The sequence below is a fragment of the Chenopodium quinoa genome, unplaced genomic scaffold, assembly GCF_001683475.1.
Source record: "Chenopodium quinoa cultivar QQ74 unplaced genomic scaffold, ASM168347v1, whole genome shotgun sequence".
Lineage (NCBI taxonomy): Eukaryota > Viridiplantae > Streptophyta > Magnoliopsida > Caryophyllales > Amaranthaceae > Chenopodium > Chenopodium quinoa.
In genome coordinates this window covers 254,402-276,844 of record NW_018745323.1, presented here as the reverse complement: position 1 = coordinate 276,844, position 22,443 = coordinate 254,402, and the positions used below count along the sequence as shown (strand labels likewise).

General features: G+C 36.7%; 2 protein-coding genes across 2 annotated transcripts; both read left to right on the top strand.

Annotated features, from left to right (window-relative positions):
- Nucleotides 1–6,647: 6,647 nt before the first annotated feature.
- Nucleotides 6,648–13,852, top strand: LOC110712463 (MLO-like protein 8). Its single transcript, XM_021890930.1, has 13 exons — nt 6,648–6,720; nt 10,312–10,471; nt 10,969–10,996; nt 11,353–11,441; nt 11,737–11,811; nt 11,894–11,982; nt 12,082–12,131; nt 12,231–12,271; nt 12,364–12,537; nt 12,775–12,810; nt 12,892–12,959; nt 13,388–13,448; nt 13,585–13,852. Exons 1-13 carry the CDS (start codon nt 6,653–6,655, stop codon nt 13,792–13,794), a joined length of 1,149 nt encoding a protein of 382 aa, XP_021746622.1. The 5' UTR covers nt 6,648–6,652; the 3' UTR covers nt 13,795–13,852.
- A 1,214-nt stretch (nt 13,853–15,066) lies between these two features.
- On the top strand, nt 15,067–21,474 carry LOC110712363 (dolichyl-diphosphooligosaccharide--protein glycosyltransferase subunit 1A-like). The gene is made up of 10 exons (XM_021890813.1): nt 15,067–15,334; nt 15,828–15,872; nt 16,726–17,360; nt 17,453–17,600; nt 17,690–17,866; nt 19,752–19,820; nt 19,961–20,050; nt 20,393–20,551; nt 20,651–20,875; nt 21,032–21,474. Exons 1-10 carry the CDS (start codon nt 15,224–15,226, stop codon nt 21,221–21,223), a joined length of 1,851 nt encoding a protein of 616 aa, XP_021746505.1. The 5' UTR covers nt 15,067–15,223; the 3' UTR covers nt 21,224–21,474.
- Nucleotides 21,475–22,443: the final 969 nt, after the last annotated feature.

Sequence of the window (22,443 nt, the reverse complement as noted above, 5' to 3'; positions counted from 1 at the left end):
TATCCCAAAGGACAGCGGGAACTTCATCATCCCGTCCAGAAGCGCTCGGCTCCTCCGTTCTCTGAGGAGGAGCCGAGGAAAGGGGAGTCGCCCTAATCCCTTCAGCAGGGTCAGACTCCGGCCTTTGACCATTCCAGGTCCCAATCCTGTTCCTAGGATCGGGAATCAGCCTTGCTCTTCTTGGAGCACGGGCTCTACCTCTAACTCCTCTTGCCATTGATTATTTCGAAGAAAAAAGTCGAAAGAAAAGGGGAAGGAGTTCGAATTCGAAGAAAAATAAACTGAAATCAAAGGAATTTACCTTAATCTGAAGCGAAAGTTGCCGATTTACGAGTTCGTAGTGGCAAGTCTCAGTTTCTAAGCTTAATGCTCGGGGAATTTGCGAAGTTTTGATGCGGATTCTTGGTTTCTCTCTCGAGAATTCTGGGTTTGTGTTGGTGAATAAGTGAGGAGAAATGACGCGCCTCTGTTTATATCTCCAGGTACGGGATACGAGGAGTCTGCGTTTTAATTTCTCTTAAGTACCCACTAAGTAACCATTAAACACATGATCTTGTGATTAAACTGCCCATTATCCGTCCAACTTCCACAATCATTAACCGTTGTTATCTCATTAATTACGGTTTAAATTCAAATTTTTGGATTAATTAAATCATTTACTTCCCTCCTTTTCTGAATTAAATCAAACCCGACCCGTCATCCTTCCAAATCGGGTCTGGGGGGCAAGTTGTTTGGGTCCAATTTAGTCCAAATTGGGCCTAAGCACTAAATGATCCAATTAAAAGCCCAAGGTCAAGGTTCAACTCTCCAATTGTGCAAAAGTCAAAGGTCAGCCCACAAAGCAAGCCAATTGGGCTAAGGCCCAACCTCTCCATGTATGATGAGGTATAAAAGCCATCATATTGATACATTTAAGGGCATTCACGTTCATATTCATATTCATATGCTCATTCATATATTCTGATATATTTCATAAAAGCCTCAAGCTACAAACTCTCTTGCATAGTGTCTTCTTCTTACACATTGTACTGACTTTAGCATCGGAGGGGCCTTCCTCGGCAACACCCCCGAGGCTAGTTTACGTGTGTTTACTGTGCAGGAAACCTTCGGCCCAACATAACTTGGACCGAATCCAGTCTTCTCCATTTCAGCGGACCTTCGGCAAGGTCCCATTGTTTTCACCCGAAACATCATCAATCATTTTAAACCACTTAAGAATAACGTATAATTGGATTTGAATACTTCATAAACAGCAGAATTCCAAGCCACTGAAAAAACAGGAGCCCAGGACAGCACCAACCATATTCATTTTGTGTAGAGTTGTAGCAGATTTTATTTGCAAAAAATTGTATGAAAAAAATTACATGAAATTATTTAAAAATTAACCAATTGGAGTGTTCTTCAATATGCTAATGCTTGGTTTAGTTTTGTTTTTCAACATGATTCAATAGTTTAATTTTATGAGCAGTTCATTTGTCGATATTGAGCTTTGAGCTTTTAGGTTGGTTTGTTAATAGAGTGAATATTTGGGATTAATATGTTCAATTATGCTGAAAACTTAATGTGCGTTTGATATATTTTATGGGCATATAGAAGAATTAAAGAAAAGGTGTTAATGCATGTATTATTGCTTGGAAGGGAGTATATATACATATGGCGGATAGGTGTATTGGATCAAAAGTCTAATACCATATAGAACTTATATGCTACATTATATGTTATTGGATTTGTAAGTGTGGTGCGTCGGAAATCTTACCCGTTGCAACCCCCTTCTTCTTATAATTTCATGTGGTCAGGGTTATTATAGTGATTCTTAATTCTGGTTTGTTGTACTCTTATGAGTGTCTTAATGCTTTGTCAATCACTGATTGTAGGATCTTCATGGCTCTGACTCTAAATTCGGTGCTAGTGTTTCTCCTCTGGCCCTAGCAGCACACCTAATCAGGTTGATTCTTAGTGATGGTCTTCTTGTTTTTCTTAATTAAGTGGGATATCTTGTATATGTGTGTGTTGAAAAAAATTTAATGGATATCTTGTATATGTTTGAAAAAGTTGTCATGTTTATAATAGTATGGTTTATGATTGAATTTTTTCTATTATACCCTTGCTTAAGCTATTTGGAGAGTTTAAAAATAGTGTCACTACTAGCTTGTACTTGTGTAAATGCGCAAGTTTCTTAATAAGTGGGATTTTCGTCTTCCTTTTTCTTTCTTTTTTCCTTCTATTAATGGAAACTACGTAGTTTGTATTAATGTTTCTTATAAAGCAAATCACAAGAAAGTAGCAATTTTTGGAGGAACAAGTTTGGAAATTGAACAATAATGTAAGTTGGTATATATAACTAGTAGTGAAAGAATTTAATTTGGTGGGTCCAAGGATTGGTCCATCGACATGCAATGGGAGAATTCAGAAACAACAAAAATGTGTTAAAACCTTAAAGTTGTTTTAATTGAAGAATAATTAGTATCTAGAAATGATTTTGTTAATAAATGTAAACCCATTATAAATACCAGTAATTAGTTGATTACTTAGAGGACTAATTGAACATGGAGGAAGGATGATTATAATAACGATTTTTTCACCATATACCCCTGAGTTTTTCGTTTATTTACCATATACCCATGAAAATTTTCAAATTCATCATATACCCCTGAATTGTTACAAAAATTCAACATATACCCCTAATGACAACAAAATGAGTGAAATTTGATTAATTATACATCAAAACCACCTCAGATCTCTCCCCCCATCCCCGAAACCACTTATCTCTTTTGTCCAATCCCTGAAACTACTCCAAATCTTCGTAATCATATATTTGTATGATTGATTTTGAGAATGAGAAAAGGAAATTTGGGATGGTTTTGGGGCTGGGAAAAAGAATTGTGGATGATTTCGGAGGTAAGAGAATGTATTTAGGGTGGTTTTGGATTATAATTAAACCTAATAATTGACAAGGTTAACAATCATTAGTCATTAAGAATATAAGGTGTATTTCTGTGAAAACTCGGAGGGATATGATGAATTTTAAAGTTCATGGGTATATGATTAATAAACAAAAAAACTCAGGGATATATGGTGAAAAATCCGTTGTAATAATCATTAAATTTTATTTTATTTTTTTTGACAAGAAATAGTAGCAGAATTTATTAAGCAACAGTAGGGCAAAAATCAGCCATTACTAGCTCCATAAGAGCACCTGGAATGTCTTCCATCCAAACCATAATCTCCTCATAGTTACAACTTAAAGAGGCTAAACTACGAGCAACCCGATTCCCTCCCTCTTGACAAAAGAAAAAGAAACAGAAACACAAGATGAAGAAAGCTGTAAAATGTCTAAAACAATCGATGAGCCTCTGAGGGACTGGCATCAGACTTCACCAAACAGTGGTAAAGTTACAAGCAGTCGTGAAACCTGATTGAAGGGAGATGCTCAAAGCGTGCCGCATCGCCATAGCTTCAGCAATATCAGCATCAAACGCACCTTTCACTTGACGGCATGTGAAGATGACAACATCCCCAACGTAATCCCTCGTAACTGCTCCAAGCCCCACATAATTATTTTTGAAAGTAGCTGCATCAGAATTCACTTTGATAACTCCAACAGATGGAGCAGCCCATCGACTTGGGTGGTGCTTGATACTAGCTTCCATCACATGCTCATACTCACCCACCAACACTAAGTTCCAGTCAAACTCATCATTGCAACTAGAGGAGGTTGCCTTCTCACGCTCTCTCAATAAAGTCAGCATCTTGACAGTATATCTCCCATCTTTCGAGTAGTGCCACACCCACCTATCCTTCCTATCAAAAAGAGGAATCGGGATTGCGCAAATAGCTTCAACCTCCCTGCCAGAGAATACTTCATTCAACGTCTGCAGATTCCAGCTCCTCTCCACCCTATAATAATCATCAAGTTTAACACATGGTGGTTAGTATTTAATTGTTGTACTTTAGTTGATTTCATAGAAAACAATTCAAAATGGAGTACGATTACAATAATCATCAAGTTCGAATATGGTGGTTACTATTTAATTGTTGTACTATCGAGTATAAATGTACTACCTCTGTTTCATATTATTTGCAACGATTTGACGTAAAGTAGAGAGATAAAATGTCTAATCGTTGCAAATACTATAAAACGGAGGTAGTATAATTTCTGAGACCTTGTGTGTATGTGTAAGTCTCAACTACAAAATAAAATTTTACATTTTTTTTATTGCTAATCCATTCAATTTAATGGGAAGGTTGCTCAATACTAAGAAATCACATAGAAGCCATGGTGAAGAAAAAGAAGGTCAATTCACATAGACCTTGTCTGGGCACGGTGGCGGGGCGAGACCGAGACCGAGTGGGGGCAGGGAGGGGTTTTTTTTGTTAGTAATTATTTTTTATTTAATTTATTTTTATTTTTATTTTTTTTGGCCAATTACATGCTGACACATGTTAGCCAATTAATTTAACAAGTTAAATCACCGGTTGTGATCATTAAAAGAAAATTTACATTAAAGTTCGAATTATTAAAAATAATCCAAAGAATTAGGCGAAGTTCGAATTTTTCCTTTTTATTTTAATAAGTTTTGCTATTTTTAATTATTAAAAATAAGGACCAATAAAAAGGTGACATGTGGCAAGTCACCTTCCCTTATAAAACCGGTCACTAACTCAAAAGTTCGATTAAAGGCTCATTTTGAGAAAATAGGGGTAAAAGGTGGGCTTGTTCCCAGATTACGCAAAGGTTGACTCGTTTTGAGTAAATCGAGCAAAGATGAGATTATTCATTGTATTTTTTCCTAAAAATGAAAAGTTTTGAAAATGTTGCGAAGAATATAAAACGGAGGGAGTATTTTATTAAAAAAAAAAAAAGAAAAAAGAAACCTTAGGGAGTAATTCTCTAGTGTGTTTAAGCCCATGTCAAAAGATAAAAAAGAATCAAAATGCTAAATATTGGACTAAAAATGTGATTGTAAGTTTTAAAATGTTCACATTTATTATAGAGTTGTATTATTATTGATGGAAATACACAACAAAATTATCTCTCTTTTTTTGAGCGATTGATTATTGATAAATAACAATAATCTTTCCCCAAAATAATGGCCAAAAATAACTCTTGGGGCAGAGAAAATCTAGCCCAAACCATGCATTTTCGCCTTCATTTCCCCCATTTTTGCTTTTATCTGCTTATTTTTAGAATTATAAAAACTCCATTCTTTTTTTGCTATTCAATTTTGTAGAAAAAAAAAATTAAAAATATTGGGAAAGAAAAACCTTACCCAGAAATAAATGGATTGTTTTTGAATTTCTGGGATTGGGTTTCTTAGAAAAAAAAGGATAATTGATTTTACCCAGAAAAAAAATAAATAAAAAAAAAATTAAATTAAAAATAAAGGTAATTAAGAGGAAAGTTGTAACTTCTTGGCAACTTAATTTTGAAGGGAGTTATTTAAATTAAAAGGAAAATTTCCCAAAAAAAATTAAAAATAAAAAATGGGAGGTGGTGGAGGTGGAGGAGGAAGTGGTTTAAGCAAGCCAAGGGAGCTTGATCAAACACCAACATGGGCTGTTGCTTCGGTTTGTGCTATTATTATTCTTATTTCCATTGTTTTGGAGAAAGTTCTTCATCTTATTGGCTCGGTAATTTTTCTTTTTTTACCTTCAATTATATTGTGGGATGAGTTTCTGTGTTTGAAGCTATGTTTGTGTAGATTAGTGATTTGTGACATTATGACTGTTGTCTAATATACCGTTCACGTAAGATCAGGAGAGGCTCGCGGTTTATTTTGGTTTTAATAAGTAGCTTAGATGGGGTGCAAAGGAATTCTATGCAACTTTGATTAATGCCTCTAGTTGAAACAATGTACTTGACAAGCCTTTGGAAACTAGGGGTAAAGTTGCGTACATCTGGATTTTGGACATCCCACATCCCTTGGTCGAGTGTATGGTGAAATCGCGACTGGATTGTTGTTGATGCAATGAAATGAAGGGTAAGGCAGTAACAACAATATGGAGGGCGTTTTACTCTTTTTAGTTTGGTTGGTTACTACACAAGTTTAGGACTGGGATATGATATCGTTTATGGGTTTGGTAAATTTGTAAAATGAAAATGAGAGAGCTTATGCATATGATCATGATAGGATTTGCATAGCGAAATTATCAGCATTATGGAATGATAATTTTGTATTTATAAATAAATATCTGTTCTTCATTCTATTATCAGCATTATGGAATGATAATTTTGCATTTATAAATATCTGTTCTTCATTCTAGTTATGCATCCTTGAGCAGATACTCAACATCTGTAACGTACTTTATGAGAAGTATAAGAAATTCTTCATATGTTACCTATGCGATGTAGAAAATATAATTGGTATAGAAGTATTTTATGATAAAGTGTTTTAGACTTCTATGTGTGCTAACATTTTATTCTTTTCCTCAATGTGATCACCAGTACTTTCATAAAAATCATAAGAAAGCTTTATTTGAAGCCCTCGAGAAGGTTAAAGCAGGTTAGCAATAGAAAGTTAAGCTGTTTGAGTTTGTTTGTTTGTTTTTTTTTTTTTTTTTTTGTAGGAGTTATTTTAAAGAAAAATTATGTAAACATTTGAACTATAAAAACTATATCAGCAACTTCTACACCTATATATGTGCAGAGCTGATGGTGCTAGGATTCATTTCTTTACTCCTCACATTTGGGCAAAACTATATTATCAGTATCTGTATACCCTTGGAAATTGGGATTTTTTACGAAACTGAGCCTAATTGAAAAACAATTTACGAAAATAGACGCGTGGCAAAACTATTTACGAAACTGAGCTTCAGAGGTAAAACGCTGACTCGGTCAGCGTTTTATTCCTTTTTTTTTAAAAAAAAAAAATCGTATTTTAAAATGCCAAATTAAAAAAACATGAAATACAATGAAACGCTGACTGAGGCAGCATTTTTAGGTAGGTCCTAAAACGCTGCCTGAGGCAGCGTTTCATTAACAAGGGAAAGACGCTGCCTCAGTCAGCGGTTTTCGCTGGTATATTGCTACAGAAAACCGCGACATCACATTATTCACTCTACTTCAAACTCTCTCAAACTTTCTCAAACTCTCTAAAACGGATATTCCGTCGTTGTACTAGGCCTCCCCGCCACCGGAAAGTGTGCTGCTGTCGCCGCCGTCGCCGCCTTGTTGGTACTCTCTCTCAAACTATCCTCTTCATTTAATGACATTGTTGGTACTTCTCTTTGTTTTTTAAATTTTTAAACCTAGGTTAGTTTGATAATTATATAGTACATTGTTTTAATTTGATAATGTTGTTGATTATTCTAAGTTAGTTTGATGTAAATTGATTATTATGTTGATAATTCTAAGTTAGTTTGTTGTAATTTGATAATACTTTAGTATAAAAGCCCTAAATTGATGTTAGTTTAGTAAGAAAGTTTATGATGAAATTGTGGAAATGTTTGGTAAAAATGTTGAAAATGTTGATGAAATTGTTGATATTGTTGATGAAATTGTTGTTTTAATTTGATAAAATAGCCTACATTGTCGTTTAATTACGAAAATTATGTTATGTAGAATACGTTGGTTGTTAGTGTGAATATGTTCGTTGTGTACTTTGTTTTGGTTGTTATGTGAATTGGAACAATGATGGTTAATCATGTTTGTAGTGTGAATTTCTTGGTTGTTATTGTGCGAATTGGTGGAGATTGCATGCAATTAAGATGTGTTTTTGGTTGTTGTATTGAATATGGCTGCACAAAACGCAGCTTTGTTATGCCGATGGGGGGGTGAATTTGCGTCTGATAGACCGAATGTCCAGTATAGTGGTGGAAATATGGAACCATTGCCACTTGGACCAGACATGACTTTCAACGATCTGATGAACGAGGTTCATAGCATTATTGGCTTAAACCGAATGAATGTACAACTTAACATTCAAATGAGGTTTGAGACTAATAATGCGGTTCAAGTGTTACCTTGTTCTAAGGATAGACATTTGAAAGCTTTGAGGAGCGCTGTTTTAATGAGGGGTTATCCACATGAGATATATGTAGAAATAGTGTCTACGTGTACGCAACAAAGTACTCGACCTGATCAACAAACTACTTATTTTTCCGGTTACACAGAGTCCTTCCGAATGCCCTCACAAGACATTCCATCAACTGAATATGGGATGGGGTCCTTCAGCAGACTGCTTCATGACGATCGGTTCCAGATGTCGTTGAGTTCACATATAGCTTCACCTGTATATGGTGGAACATCTACGACAATGTATTTGGAGATTGGGAGAGTTCTTATGGCCGACTTCCGCACTTCATGGAAGCACTCAAACAGTCAAACCCGGGAACCGTTGTATGGAAACACAAAGCTCTGGTAGACGGTGTTACTTTTTATGTGTTATCGCAGATGACATGGGACCCGTATGAAGCTGATTTAGTTGCTGCCATGCCTCCACATCTGCTAGATCATCAGGCGCAGTGGCGTTCTAGGGTCCCCCTGATCTGTTTTGAAGTCGTCGAGGGTCACCTACCAGATCGAGTCATGCGACAGTTTGGACTACGACAGACTGTCCCCCAGCAATGTGACACTAGTGCCCGGCTGCACCGCATTGACCGTCGGGGAAAGAGCGACAGGAACTGGCAGACGGAGCATGCCCAGTACATTGACTTGTGGCATCGACGGTTGGAGTTCGTCGTCACTGGTGACCCCATCCACGGCGTTATGGATCCATACGATCCATACATGGAGTGGTACATGCGGATTACACGGCATTTCATCAACCCCAGCTACACACCGCCATCCGCACATTACCATCCATCCTTTGACGTGATCAGGGGATATGTAAGTGTATTTGATTAACTTATTTTTATCAATTTTAAATTTGTATATCATTCAACTAACTCATCCTTAATTACTGCAGGCGTTGGATATGACAGCGATGGTTGACGCACTGTCAGACGTCCTTCCAGGCATACCTGAGCCGCCCAGAGCACAGGTCGAGCGGGTGCGAGATATGGGCATGGCTACCTTGCAGAGATATGGTCACGCCTATGTCGTCCACCCCCGGGACGATCATGGCGGCCACTCTAGTCACTCACAGTTCGAGGTTGGCCAGAGTAGCTGTGGGGGTGATCCTTCGTCATTCACGGGCGCAGAGGAGTACGACATTCGCAGTTCCGCGCCCCTACGTCATCCTGATGACCCATCTTCCAGCCAGCTGACTCCGCCAGTACGCCCGAACCCATTTACCACGGTCCGTCACTACAGCCGTCGTCAAAGGCCGAGAGTGGACATACAGGATAGAGAGCCGTTACACCAAATTGATGAGTCAGAATAGGATAGAATTATCTGATTTATTTGCTGTAATGACCTTCTCTAGTTTGTTGTACATAACACTTACATTACATTATTATTTTAATAATTATTTGAATGAATTTATGTCTTGTTTGAATTTCAAATTCCTTATTTGTCCACGTTTGACTCATTTCGTTCAAAATAAATTGTGGATGTGGAGGTGGTGGATGTGGAGGAGGATGGGTGGTGGAGGTGGTGGATGTGGAGGAGGAGGGTGGTGGAGGTGTTGGAGGATGTGGAGGAGGAGGGTGATGGTGGTGGTGGATGTGGATGTGGAGGAGGGGGGTGGTGATGGTGGTGGTGGATGTGGAGGAGGAGGGTGGTGGATGTGGTGGATGTGGAGGAGGAGGGTGGTGGATGTGGTGGATTTGGAGGAGGGTGGTGGATATGGAGGAGGAGGGTGGTGGTGGTGGTGGTGGTGGATGTGGAGGAGGAGGGTGGTGGATTTGGAGGAGGAGGGTGGTGGTGGTGGTGGATGTGGAGGAGGAGGGTGGTGGAGGTGGAGGAGGAGGGTGGTGGTGGTGGTGGATGTGGAGGAGGAGGGTGGTGGAGGTGGAGGAGGAGGGTGGTGGTGGTGGAGGAGGGTGGTGGAGGATGTGGAGGAGGAGGGTGGTGGTGTTGGTGGATGTGGAGAGGGTGGTGGATGTGGAAGGGGGCTGCACTGGCTGCTGTTGGGGGCCTGTTGTTGCTGCCTTCAGCCAGCACAGGCAGCGTTTTATGCTTAGGTGTAAAACGCTGACTCAGTCAGCGTTTTTCTCAACGCTGACTGAGTCAGCGTTTTACTGTATTTCCAATTTTTTTTTAAAATTTGTATTTCACATAATACGAAATTTTATAAAAAAAAAATAATAAGCAAAGGTAAAACGCTGATCGAGGCAGCGTTTATGTCAGAAGCTCAGTTTCGTAAATAGTTTGGCCACGCGTCTAGATTGGTAAATTGTTTGCCAATTAAGCTTACTTTCGTAAAAAATCCTGGAACTTGCGGATACAATGTTGCCTTGTGCCTATAAGCCCAAAAACCATAAAGGAAATCAAAAACCCGCAGAGGGCAATGGAGGACATCACCGCAGGCTCTTATGGTATGAGCATAGAATGTTAGGAGGAGGTGCGGCTGCTGTTGGATGTAAGGAGGTGAGTTGGTATAACACTATAGTGTAATGTGCTTACTTTTTAATGTCGTACTGTACTTGTTTTGTTTCTAGTATTCTAAATCCTAAAGCTGCATAATTGAAAATACGTTAGATTTCTACTCTCTTGATCATGCATTGATGTAATTGCTCTCAGCCTCTCATACATCAAAGAAAGTTGCTCCATAACCATCTTGTTCACTGCTAAGACTTGCAAAGTATTTCACTCATGAAGCTAATCTTAATGATTACTAGCTCCTGTTTGGATGGTAGAATATAAGTGAGTTTGTAGAACTCTCAAAACCTCAGTCAATTTTCTTCTCTCATAAGAATCCATGCCAACGGCCATGATTGTAGAACCTGCTAGAAAAAACAAAAGACTTGCAAAGGATCTACTTCACTATCATTCATTCTAAAAGCTGTTATCAGGTTATATGTTTTTTATCATAGAAATTGGAAAATATTGTCTGGTGAGTTTCACTGACATTTTTCCATCAACAGGGATTTGTGCCTCTGATATCTGCTAATGGTACATAATATAATTATGCTTAAACGTTGGATATCTTGCTCACATTATTGAAGCCCTAATCACCTCTATGTAATTCAGACTGACCTTATGGTATCACATTTAATTTTTCTAAGTTTTCTGTGTAAGTGTAGTTATCCTCTTATAACCAATCTACCAAGACTAAGATGGCTTATAGTGGGACAAAAGCCATTTCTGAAATGACAACAGGACACCACTAACTACCTGATATGTGCCTTTGTGGGCAATTAATCGGTGGTAACCTGGAAGAAGATCGAAAAGTCGATGAGTATTTTGATTAATTTGTGTATGTTCATTGCATTGGTAGTGTTTCTGCTGAATGAAATTCTGTTGTGCAGATGCTGCGAAGTTTCGACTAACTCATGAGACGTCATTTGTAAAAGGACACTCCAGCTTTTGGACTAAAAATCCCATTTTGTTTGCCCTTGTAAGATATTTTAGAACTTCCTTAAACATTGTTGTTTTTTTTTTTTTTTTTTTGGGTTGCAATATCTCTATTTACTTTTTATGCCTACTCTATCTGTTACATATTTTCTGCTTATTCAATTATTTCCCTCTTACCTTTGACAGTTTAGCTTTAGCATGTAATTGGAGGTGCTAGATTTATAGTTTTGACTTTTGAGGATATATTTTGCCAGCAAAATGTGCATTGCATCCTAATCACACTTGTGTTTTGAACATTAAGCTAGGTTGATTCGTTACTAATAAGGAAATCTTAACAGGTTTGCTTCTTGAGGCAGTTCTACAGAACTGTTCGTAAAACTGATTACTTGGCACTGCGTCATGGATTTGTTAGTGTACGCTCTTCAACTGACAACAGTTTATTTCTTTTGTAATTTTGTCACTTTTCTAAAAGTTAATTTACCATCTTTTTCATAGGTTCACCTAGCACCAGGAAGTAAATTTGATTTTCAAAAATATATAAAAAGATCCTTGGAAGATGACTTTAAGGTAGTTGTGGGTATCAGGTAAATATCTATATACATTTATTTGCTTTGTTGTTTTTATTGCTCTTTGTCCCCAAAACCTTTCTATTTCTTAACTCAACTTCGTTTTGGTATTGGCAGTCCTTTGTTATGGGCATCTGCAGTCTTCTTTCTACTTCTTAACGTTGATAGTAAGTTGTTTTACTCTGCTGTCTTTTCATTTCTTTTTATTCTTGTCTGGGGTGCATTTTATAGTAAATTACTGATTCTACCAATTATTATTGTCTCAGAATGGGATTCAATGGTCTGGTTGTCCTTCCTGCCTCTTATCGTAAGATACTCTCATATTTTCCTCATATATTCATATCCTTTATGCTATACAATCATAGATTTTTTGAATAATCAACTGTGAGGGTGGTACAGGTGATCTTGTCAGTTGGGATGAAGCTTCAAGCAGTCATAACACGGATGGCTGTTGAAATTACAGAAAGACATGCGGTTATCCAAGGAATGCCTCTTGTCCAGGTCTCTGATAAAAACTTTTGGTTTGGCTGGCCGCAGCTCATCCTGTATCTCATCCATTATGTTTTGTTTCAGGTATCATCCTTAATACTTCCCCTAAAAAAACCGTTTTATTTGGAACTTTACTGCAATTATGTGATTGAAAGATGATAAAAATAGCTCAACTATTGTAAAAGCCTAAAAAGGTGTATTTTAAGAAGTTGGGATAATGTGACAATTGATTTCGGATAGAGGAAATAATAAATTTGTTGTATCTTTTTTGTTTACTTTATTACCGAACATTTAACATTATTTTCTTGGCTTTTGGTTCAGAACGCTTTCGAGATTACTTATTTCTTATGGATATGGGTAAAGAACTTTCTTTTGCTAGCTTATGAACCATAACAATATCATCCCTGTTGACTTAAAATGATGGTTCCGTCTTTGCAGTATGAGTTTGGTCTAAGGTCTTGCTTCCACTCAAATTTTGCCATGACTATTGTCAGAGTTTGTCTTGGGTAAGCCTTTCTTCTAAAAATTGTGATTTTATCAAAGATCTGATAAATGATGTGTTTTACAAACCCGGACCTATCTTGGTCTACAACTAACTCTTCGTCTGAAGTCTAAACCTTCTAGCATGGGTGGAAGCTGGAAAATGAAAGCCTCTTATATCTCAAGCATCTGACTGTAGGCTATTTTAGTAAGGGCTGTCTATATGTAATGTTGTTGCAATGCGCACTGTTTCCTGTACATTTATAATGCTGCCTTACAACTTCGGACAGTATTACTACTTTAAAAAAGGAAAAGAAAATGTGAAGAAACGTAAAACAAAATTGTGATCAATTCACAGTAGGCAATATTACAAGAAATTATCAATATTACAAGAAAGTTCCCAATTTTTTGCTTTGCTTCTTTAATATTAATTATGGAAAACTTCCAATCGCAGGGTAGCAGTTCAATTCATGTGTTGCTACATCACACTCCCTTTGTATGCCCTTGTGACTCAGGTTAGCTATTTCATGTCATTTGTGCCCTACTTGGCTATTTCAAGGATTCAAACATTCATCTCCTCTTTGTATTTATGCAATAGAAACTTATTAAGTGATTACCTATTTGGAGGCTTATTTTTGTTGGGATTGACAGATGGGATCAACTATGAAGAGATCGATATTTGATGCGCAAACGTCAAAGGCTCTAACAAAGTGGCGTAAGAATGCCAAGAAGAAGAATGATGGGAAACCAGGACCTGTGCCGACCCAAGTCCTTGGTGGATCACCAAAACATAATGAAATGGCCGACATGACTACAGTAGATCTTCAGGGAGAGGATCGTCCTGATCATGATCATCCATAACCTGTAAATATCTGACTTCAGTGGAAGATATTGAAGCTCAAGTTTGTAGAGCAGAAGAGCCCAGTGATATGAGAGCTTTGGTGCATGAAAAAGGACCTCCTTTTTCCAGTGTGTGTAGCTATCTATACATGTGTTAGAAGGCAGAACAAAACTCATCTTTGACAGTTGAGCTCATGAATGACATATCATTACTGATTTGCTGTCTTGACGATTTTCCCTAGTATATCATATACACTGCAATGCTCATAGTTGATGCATTATACTCAGATTTTGTGTGTTTAGACTTGTTGTCTCCCCCTTTTTTGTGTGGTGATTCTATACTCTTTAGGACTTCATTCAAAATTTTGTTGCTAGTCAAATGGCATATTGTAAGAGTTCGTGTTTAGTAGTAATTAAAAACTAGAGTTGTACAGTGTTTCTTTGAACGTTATAATGACAGAAGAAAGGGCATTGAGATAGAAGTGCATTGATTGATTTCTTACTAAGTTCTAAAATCCCTCCTTTGATATGTTAATTGACTGTAAGATTTTAAACAAAATTAGACACTCGAAATTTCTTGTCTTGCATAAACTTATTTATCCAGAAAGAGCAAACGGGGTCTACCTGTTAAGAGATCTGAAAGAAAAAAAAAAGGCAATTTAGATAAAGATTTTTTTTTTTTTTTTCAACTTAGATAAAGAGTTGGTTCGAACTCTTGTTCTCAAAATTAATTGCTAAGAAGTTAACCATTAATCTATTAATACTGTAGCCAAAAAAAGTTATTACTCCGTATTGTAATACATGTCTTAATATGTATCTTAATAACTGTTAAGAGTACCATTCATAATAACTGTAATACACTAATACATCTATTTACATGCTTAAAACTTGTTCATTAAATAATTATACTGATATTTTTTTTTTTTTTTTACTTACTCTGTGATATGGACTAATTCATAATAACATACATAATACAAAAACTCTATTCTTTTAGATTAAATGGAACCGAACTATGAAATTATTAAACTGAACTTTAAAAAAGTGAAACAAAAGTCTAAACGAATCCCAACTTTGCAATACTCGTACTAATTACATAGCTACACAAATACCCCTTTATAATCAATAGAATATTCTCTTACTCTTTCATAACCTAATCTTAGTAAGAGTGTCATGATAAAATCAATCACAAATAATATTCAAGCGGAACGTAGATAAAAAATAAAGATTTGTATAGTGCATTTTCAAAGTGTGACATTATGGACTATGGTTGCAAAACAACAAGTAGGAACAACTGAACAAGTATACAGTATACTTGTATAGTTGTAATGTTGTATTTCAATTCATTCCAGTGAGGTTTAACGTTTAAGAGATTTTATTTTGAGGGACGATAGATAAATAAATACTAATACCCTTTTCTTGTTCATACTTGCATATCACTGAACCCAGGAAAATGGGGTTAGGCAGTAGATTAAAGCTAGATCTATGTATCTTCATCTTCTCAGTTGCGCTTTTTTCTTCCCCTGTTTTTTCCGATCTAATCCTCTCCAAGCTTGACCGTCGCGTAAGTCTTTCTCTTTCTCTTTCTCTTTGAGGCTTTCTTTGGAGAAATTATACGAGTTTTTGATCTGGGGTTTAATAATATTGTAATTAGATAGAGATTGAATCTGGGTTTTAGCTTATGATCATTGTTTATTTATATGGGTATGTTGTATGTTTGTTTGTAGATTGACCTTGTAATGAAATTGCAGGGAATTAGTTAAATTGTTGTTTAGCAGTCACTTGTATCTTTTGTCATTTATTTATTTGGGCTGATATCAAAGGAAATTGATGAGCTTTCAGTGTGATTAGTTGCACTGCGAATCGGGTTTATATATTTTGTTGCCTAAAGGTTGCATTTGGGATTCCCACTTTCTGTAATTTGATGGGTTGGACTTGAATAATATAGGGGTTTAAGGGTAGAAGATGAGGTTTTGCATTTGCTTCTTTAATTGCTTTAGATTTTGCATCTTTTTCTTCAAGTTTTAGCTGAATTTATACTTTTTATGTTGATGCAGATTGATTTGACATCCCACATTGTGCGAGTTACCTCCAACATTAAGGTAATTTTGCTTGCTCTCTTTCCATTGGCATCAATATCATATAATTTTGTTATATTTTTAAATAATCCAACACTTTCCACTCGATGAGGCCCTGACATATAATTGTCTAGAACTGAGAGGCTACATAATTTATTTTTTTTTTTTTTTTTTTTTTTTTTGCTTAGTGACTAGCTGTTTTAGTTGTGCATCAAGGGTTGGTGGTTTTAGTGTTTAGATGAATTTAAGTAAGTGACTTTTGATGAATCATGAATACACCAGTTGTTATAACCTTAAACTTTATTTAGGTGCATTTGGTTTGTAAGAACATATGAGATCAAAAAATGTCCTGCCAAGTATTCACTTTCCTTGTAACTTTGCTTTGGTGTTTTAATGCGAAAAGAACTGAGGAGGGTTACTCCAGCTTCCGAGGTGGGTAGTGTTGAGATTGCATGATTCATATCTATGAAATATATCTTATTAGGTTGCTGGATGTAAATGCTGTGAAGAAGTGATAACATTTCATTTTTTGCTGCTACACTAGTATGATTGATCATATGCAAACTCTGTTATGTTAAACAGAGTTTGAATAAGTTGATTTATGCTTATACGTCACCAAAGCTTAGGTCAAGATACTGGTTTTTATGCAATCAAACGTTAGGGCCAGTAGAGCAATAATAAGCTTAGCTTTTTGAGGAGCTGGCATTTAGGTTCCAGGTTTCAGCTTTGGATTGATCTTGATTAAGCATGTGGTTTAGCGATTAGCCTTGTGTTATTTTACCTACCAACTTCTCAGGTCCAGCAGCTACTGTTTTTTCTTGCTAATTGCTACCTTATGTAGAATTTCTTATCTTAATCCTGATATTTTGCTATGTAGGTGGAAAATGATGGAAATGAACCAATTTCAGACTTTGTGGTTGCCTTCCCTGATCACCAGGCAAAACATTTGGCCTCTTTGTCAGCTTTTCACATCGAAGGCAAAGGGAAGACAAAAAGCCGTGGAGCTAGTCTCCCTCTTAAGCCTGTTCAATCTGAGGGTATCCCTCAATCTTTAATATCCTATTCTGTATCTCTACCCAAAAAACTTGTGAAGGGAGAAAGCTTATCCTTGGAAGTTTTTGCTGTGTTCGCTCATATCTTGAAGCCATTCCCAGAGAAAGTTTCCCAGGGTGATTTTCAGCTAGTTGTATTCCAGGATAGTGCATATTATCTATCCCCGTATGCAGTTAAGGTTCAAACATTAAGTGTTAAACTGCCTGATGCAAGAATTGAATCTTATACCAAACTAGAAAACAGCAAAGCCCAAGGTTCTGAAATAAAGTATGGACCATATGAGAATCAACCCCCTTTCTCATATTCCCCGGTTGTTGTACATTTTGAATACAACAAGCCATATGCAGTTGCACAAAAATTAGTGCGTGAGATAGAAATTTCACACTGGGGCAATGTGCAAATCACTGAGCATTATAACCTTGTCCATGGAGGTGCCATTCTCAAGGGAGAATTTTCCAGGTGTGTTTCCTTTCCCAATATATATTAATTTTGTTCCAACCACAAGTATCATTCGTTTATGATTTTATTCCTTGCATTGTTTTTGTATGCAGACTTGATCATCAAATGAGTTCATATGCAAAGGGTGCTTCATCATTTAGCAAACTAGTGGCTAAACTACCTCCAAGGGCACATTCAGTCTATTATCGGGATGAAATTGGCAATATTTCCACTTCTAATCTGCAGAGTAATTCAAAAAAGGTATTGTTCTTCTTGTGAATACCGTGCAATTAATTCTGCTATGTTAATTTTTTTCTTTAATTATTTATTTTTAATTTTCATACTTGCAGACTGAGCTAGAAATTGAACCAAGGTATCCTTTGTTTGGCGGCTGGAAAACATTTTTTACCTTTGGATATGGCTTGCCCCTGAAGGATTACTTATTTGAGGCTGAAGGAAAGCGTTTTGTTAACATCTCATTTGGAAGCCCTATTGATGAGCTGGTAGTTGATGAGCTCATAGTAAAGGTATTACCCCCTCTGTATTTTATTACTTGCTCCACTTTCCTTTTTTAGCCGTATTTTATTACTTGCTCCATTTCCTTTTTTGGAAACCTTTCACAATATTTTACTAATTTTTCTCTCCTAGTGGACCCCCAACTTTCATACATTTATATTATTGTAGATTCCCTCTCCTCCCAACTATCTACTTTATTCTTCTACCAACCCCACCTGCTTCATATTTTATTACTTTGTATTTTTTTCTCCTAAAACTCCGCGCATGGATAAATATAGCAAGTAATAAATTACGGAAGGAGTACTTCTTTAGGGTTCAATGTGGATACCCTCTTCTTGTTCTCCATTAATGTTATTACATTGAAATTGCAGCTTGGCTGTAGACACTATGTTTATTGGTTAATAGTATTGCATACTTTCTATACTTCATTTGAATAGGGTATGGAAGTGTAACCTTGTTGGCCTCATCTGTGGATCTGTTCAGAGTTAGAATAATAATTCAAATACTAGTAATTCTATTAAGGTTCTGTTGTGCTTTGTTTGTGTAGAAGATTGTGTTAAATTGACTCATTATCCTAATCAGAAAATGCTGGTTGTGCTTAAATGCTTGATACTGACTGTGCTCACTGCACTAGGACATTTTTGTTGGGAGTTACCCTTGCCAGGGCATTAGAGACCTCTTGGTCATAGTATGTATGATCTCCATAATGTCATAGTTCTCGCACACTATGGGTTGCTGATTGTCTGCGGTTGATAGTACAATGTTCCCTCTTTTCACTTGGAATCCTCACAATTTCATGTCTGTCATCCATGTGTTTGGACCAGATTTCGCACAATCAAATTACACTAATTAACACGAATTACGGCAAATGCTTGAGTATTGATTAATTATAGTTCGAATTACAGATTAAAGGAAGATAAATATAGCTTTAGGCTATAACTCTCATGGTAGTCTGAGGCTACTAATCTCACAAAGTGTTCACTCAATTTCTGGATGAATGCTACTGTTAAACAAAGTGCCTTATATACTACAGCTACTCAAGCAAATACAATGCCCTGTCATTAATTAAAGTTGTCTTCTAGCCTATCAAAAGCATAGCAAAGTGCCTTGGCCATGACACCAAGGAAAATCAGTTCTCAGCTTTGTCTTCTTGTCTTCTTTCCATATTTGGCTTGCTAAACAAATATCACTGTTCTTCTTGTCCCTCCCCTTTTTTCTCTTGCTGCCTTTCTCCTTTCTTCCTGTTAGACTCTTCATCAACTCTTTTATTAACCCTGGGCCTCCTTGTGTAGACCCGTATTGGAGTATGGGCTGCCTGGTTCTGGGCCGTATGTGGATCCATAACACCATGCCATGAGCGAACATGGTTTGAAAATACTTCGTATGGTTTTTATCATAATGTCGGGAACGGAAATGATGCATTGATCGCGGTCCATGTTGTGGTTGTTACTATACAAATTTGATTTAAAAAGTCTTTTATGATTAAATTAAAAAAATTACGCTATTGGAGTGATTAGAGCAATATTAATGGCTTAGAGCTATTTAGCTATTATTGGGGAGATATAGGGAATCTTTCATGGTTTCTCTGATTGGCTAGTAACTTTTGTGTGAAACAATAGATATAACATTTGATTTGGATGAGATCGCGGGTCTTGAAACTCCCAACCACAGACTATGTCAGTTCGGTCAGTTGAAAATCCTTTACAAAATGCATACCAAAACAATGCGGTGATATTTTTGCAGTGGCCATGAATGTCAAGATATTTGTCTAGGATTCTACCCCAATATATGATGATATGAGTGGAGAACTATTTCAATTTGGAAACCTTTTCTGTAATCAAAATCTTAGCACTATGTAGCCTTGCATAAGTTTCTGACAAATTTAACGATCTGCAGGTTGTTTTGCCAGAAGGGTCAAGTGACTTGTCTGTTTCTATTTCATTTCCAGTGGAACAAGAGCAAGAGGTTTGAAAATTAATCTAGCAGGATGAATTGCTTTAATCCCTGATCAATCCCCGTCCCCTCCCCGGGTTTTACCTTTTTTACCTTCTATGAAAGCAAAAAAATTGAACGCATAATATTTTTGTTACTTTTATTTCAACCAGACCAAATTAAGTCACCTGGATATAAGTGGTCGACCAGTAATGGTGCTGCGGAAGGTCAATGCAGTTCCAGAGCATAATCAACATTTTCAGGTATAAATTTCACAAATTCACTCCTCTAGATTCCGAGATTAATTTACAAATGTGCAAATGAAAGCATTATAGCTCTTTGATTGACATTAATGTTTAGGGTTAAAAGTCTGGAGTATAACTATTATTTTCACTCCATAGCAGTGGTATTACTTTTATATCCTATACTAGATTAGTAGATTGGCCAATAATGAAGAAGAAACATTTGGTTTTATATTACTTTTGACGGCTCTTATTTTATTACTTTAATACTATTATAGTTTTATCTTTATTATGAGCATCGATAATTATGGTTTTGTCAACCATCTTATAATCTCACCATCTTATGTATGTCATGATTCTCAGGTCTATTACAAGTTCAATTGTTTGTCCTTGCTCAGGGAGCCTTTGATGTTGATTTCAGGATTTTTCTTCCTTTTTGTTGCTGGCATTGCATACTCTCATGCCGACTTCTCAATTTCTAAGAGTTCTGCCTCCTATTTGGCAAGAGTACAGAGGGAGGAGGTGAGTTTATAATGTCTCATTCGTTTGGAGTCATAAGTTCAAGTAGGCAAAATCTAATTCGTGCATGTCTTCGCATGTTCTGGCCATCTTAATATTTAGGTGCAAACCATAATCCAGCAGCTTGAGAATATTATCAACCGATGTTTAGCAATCCATGATAAACTGGAGGTGTCATTGCGTGAATTATCTAGAACCGGTAATGTCCAAGCTTGTAAGACAGCTCGGAAAGCCGCGGACAACTTGCTCAAAGAGCTTTCGAAGGAGTTGAAGCCCTTGCTTACTTCCTTGCAGTTGTCTCCACAGGCGACCCAAATCTTTCCTAAGGTTTGTTTTAAACGTTTATTTTAGACGATTAAGGTGCTCCCCAATCATTTCTGTTCACGTTATTTTGAATCATTTTTACTATTTTTAAAAGCATTTCATAGGAATGGTATATAAGCTTTTACAAGATTGATACAATTGTATTTGATTGTATTGCAGGTGGAGGAACTTGTTACAAAGGAGCGAGAATTGCAAGAAAGGTTAATTACTAAACATTCAATCGTGATAGACTGCTACGAAAAGAAGCTGAGTGGTCGGGAAATCGAAAACCGGGTTGCTCCTCACCAACAAAAAATTACAGCCTTGAAGCAGGATGTTGATGATCTTCTAGAGTATATCGATGAAATCTGAATAGCATCTTTATAACTTAGTTCCTGCAACTGATAATCGTAGCAGCGCAGACGTGGGCTTTGTTTGTGTTAGATTGCTGATCTTATGCGATATACTTATCCAATTTTGTACTCTGAGTCTTTAATGTAGGAAGATTTAATATTATATGAAAGATTCGGCTATCTATTGGCTAGGACCATGGATAATAACAAAAAATTGATCATATGATTATTATTGTGAAAATTTGAAAAGCATGCATAACAACTTACTAATTCTTTGACCATTATTAGTTGTTCCCATGGAAGCAAATCTCGGCTGTTCCGTTCTATAATGGCCGCTTTATAACGGATATTGGTATGCCATTCTGAGAAATACCGTTATATATATCGGTGCATTGAAAATCACTCCCAACTTACCGTGACAGCCGTTAAGTAGCGGCTGTTAAATTTTAGCAAGAAGAAGTCTTTATAGCAAAAACAAAAACACAGCTTCTATCAACCTAATTTCCAGGTCTAAGTTTCCAAAGTAAAATCCCTGTTTGTACTCCGGCAATCTCCTATTCCGGCGATGTTTGTTTCCTGGTCTAATTACCGGCAACCTGCTTCCTCATGCAGCAGACTCTCTTTAACCCTTTTTCTTTTTGCTTTCTGTCATCAAGTGGCTTTCTCCCTCTTTTTTATTTGATTTGCTTTGTTTGAGAGAATGGCTTTTTCTTTCTTTTTAATAGTACGTACATTAATTAAAGAAGCTACCATCACAAAATATTACTCCTAACAATATATTGCTCTTTTTAGTTGTGTGATGTTGATAGCAATGCACATTAGGCTTTGTAAAACTATATTGCTCTAGAAAGCAATGTAGTTTTGTGGAGCTACAAAGTACATTCCTCCACCGTGGAGGGTATGTTGCTTCAAACTTTTGAGTAATTGTAAGTAGGTACCTCTTAGCTTAGGTACCGTTGTGGATGCTATAAGGGCTACATATATCATTATCTTTAGATTTATCTAGCTAATTTTATATTTTCAAAATAACTTTTCGCAATTTCATTCATAAAAATCAAACGTAGTGCAATTAAGCAAAATTTTCTAGCTCTCCCTTTTATCTAGAAAACCCTTGCTCCTAGGGGCTTGATCAGGGGAAGAGCGGTGGTGAGTTACATGAAATGTATGCCATGAATTGCGGGGTATTTACATGCACAAAGGCTGAGCTTCTGCGGTACAACGTGGGTTATCTATTGCTTG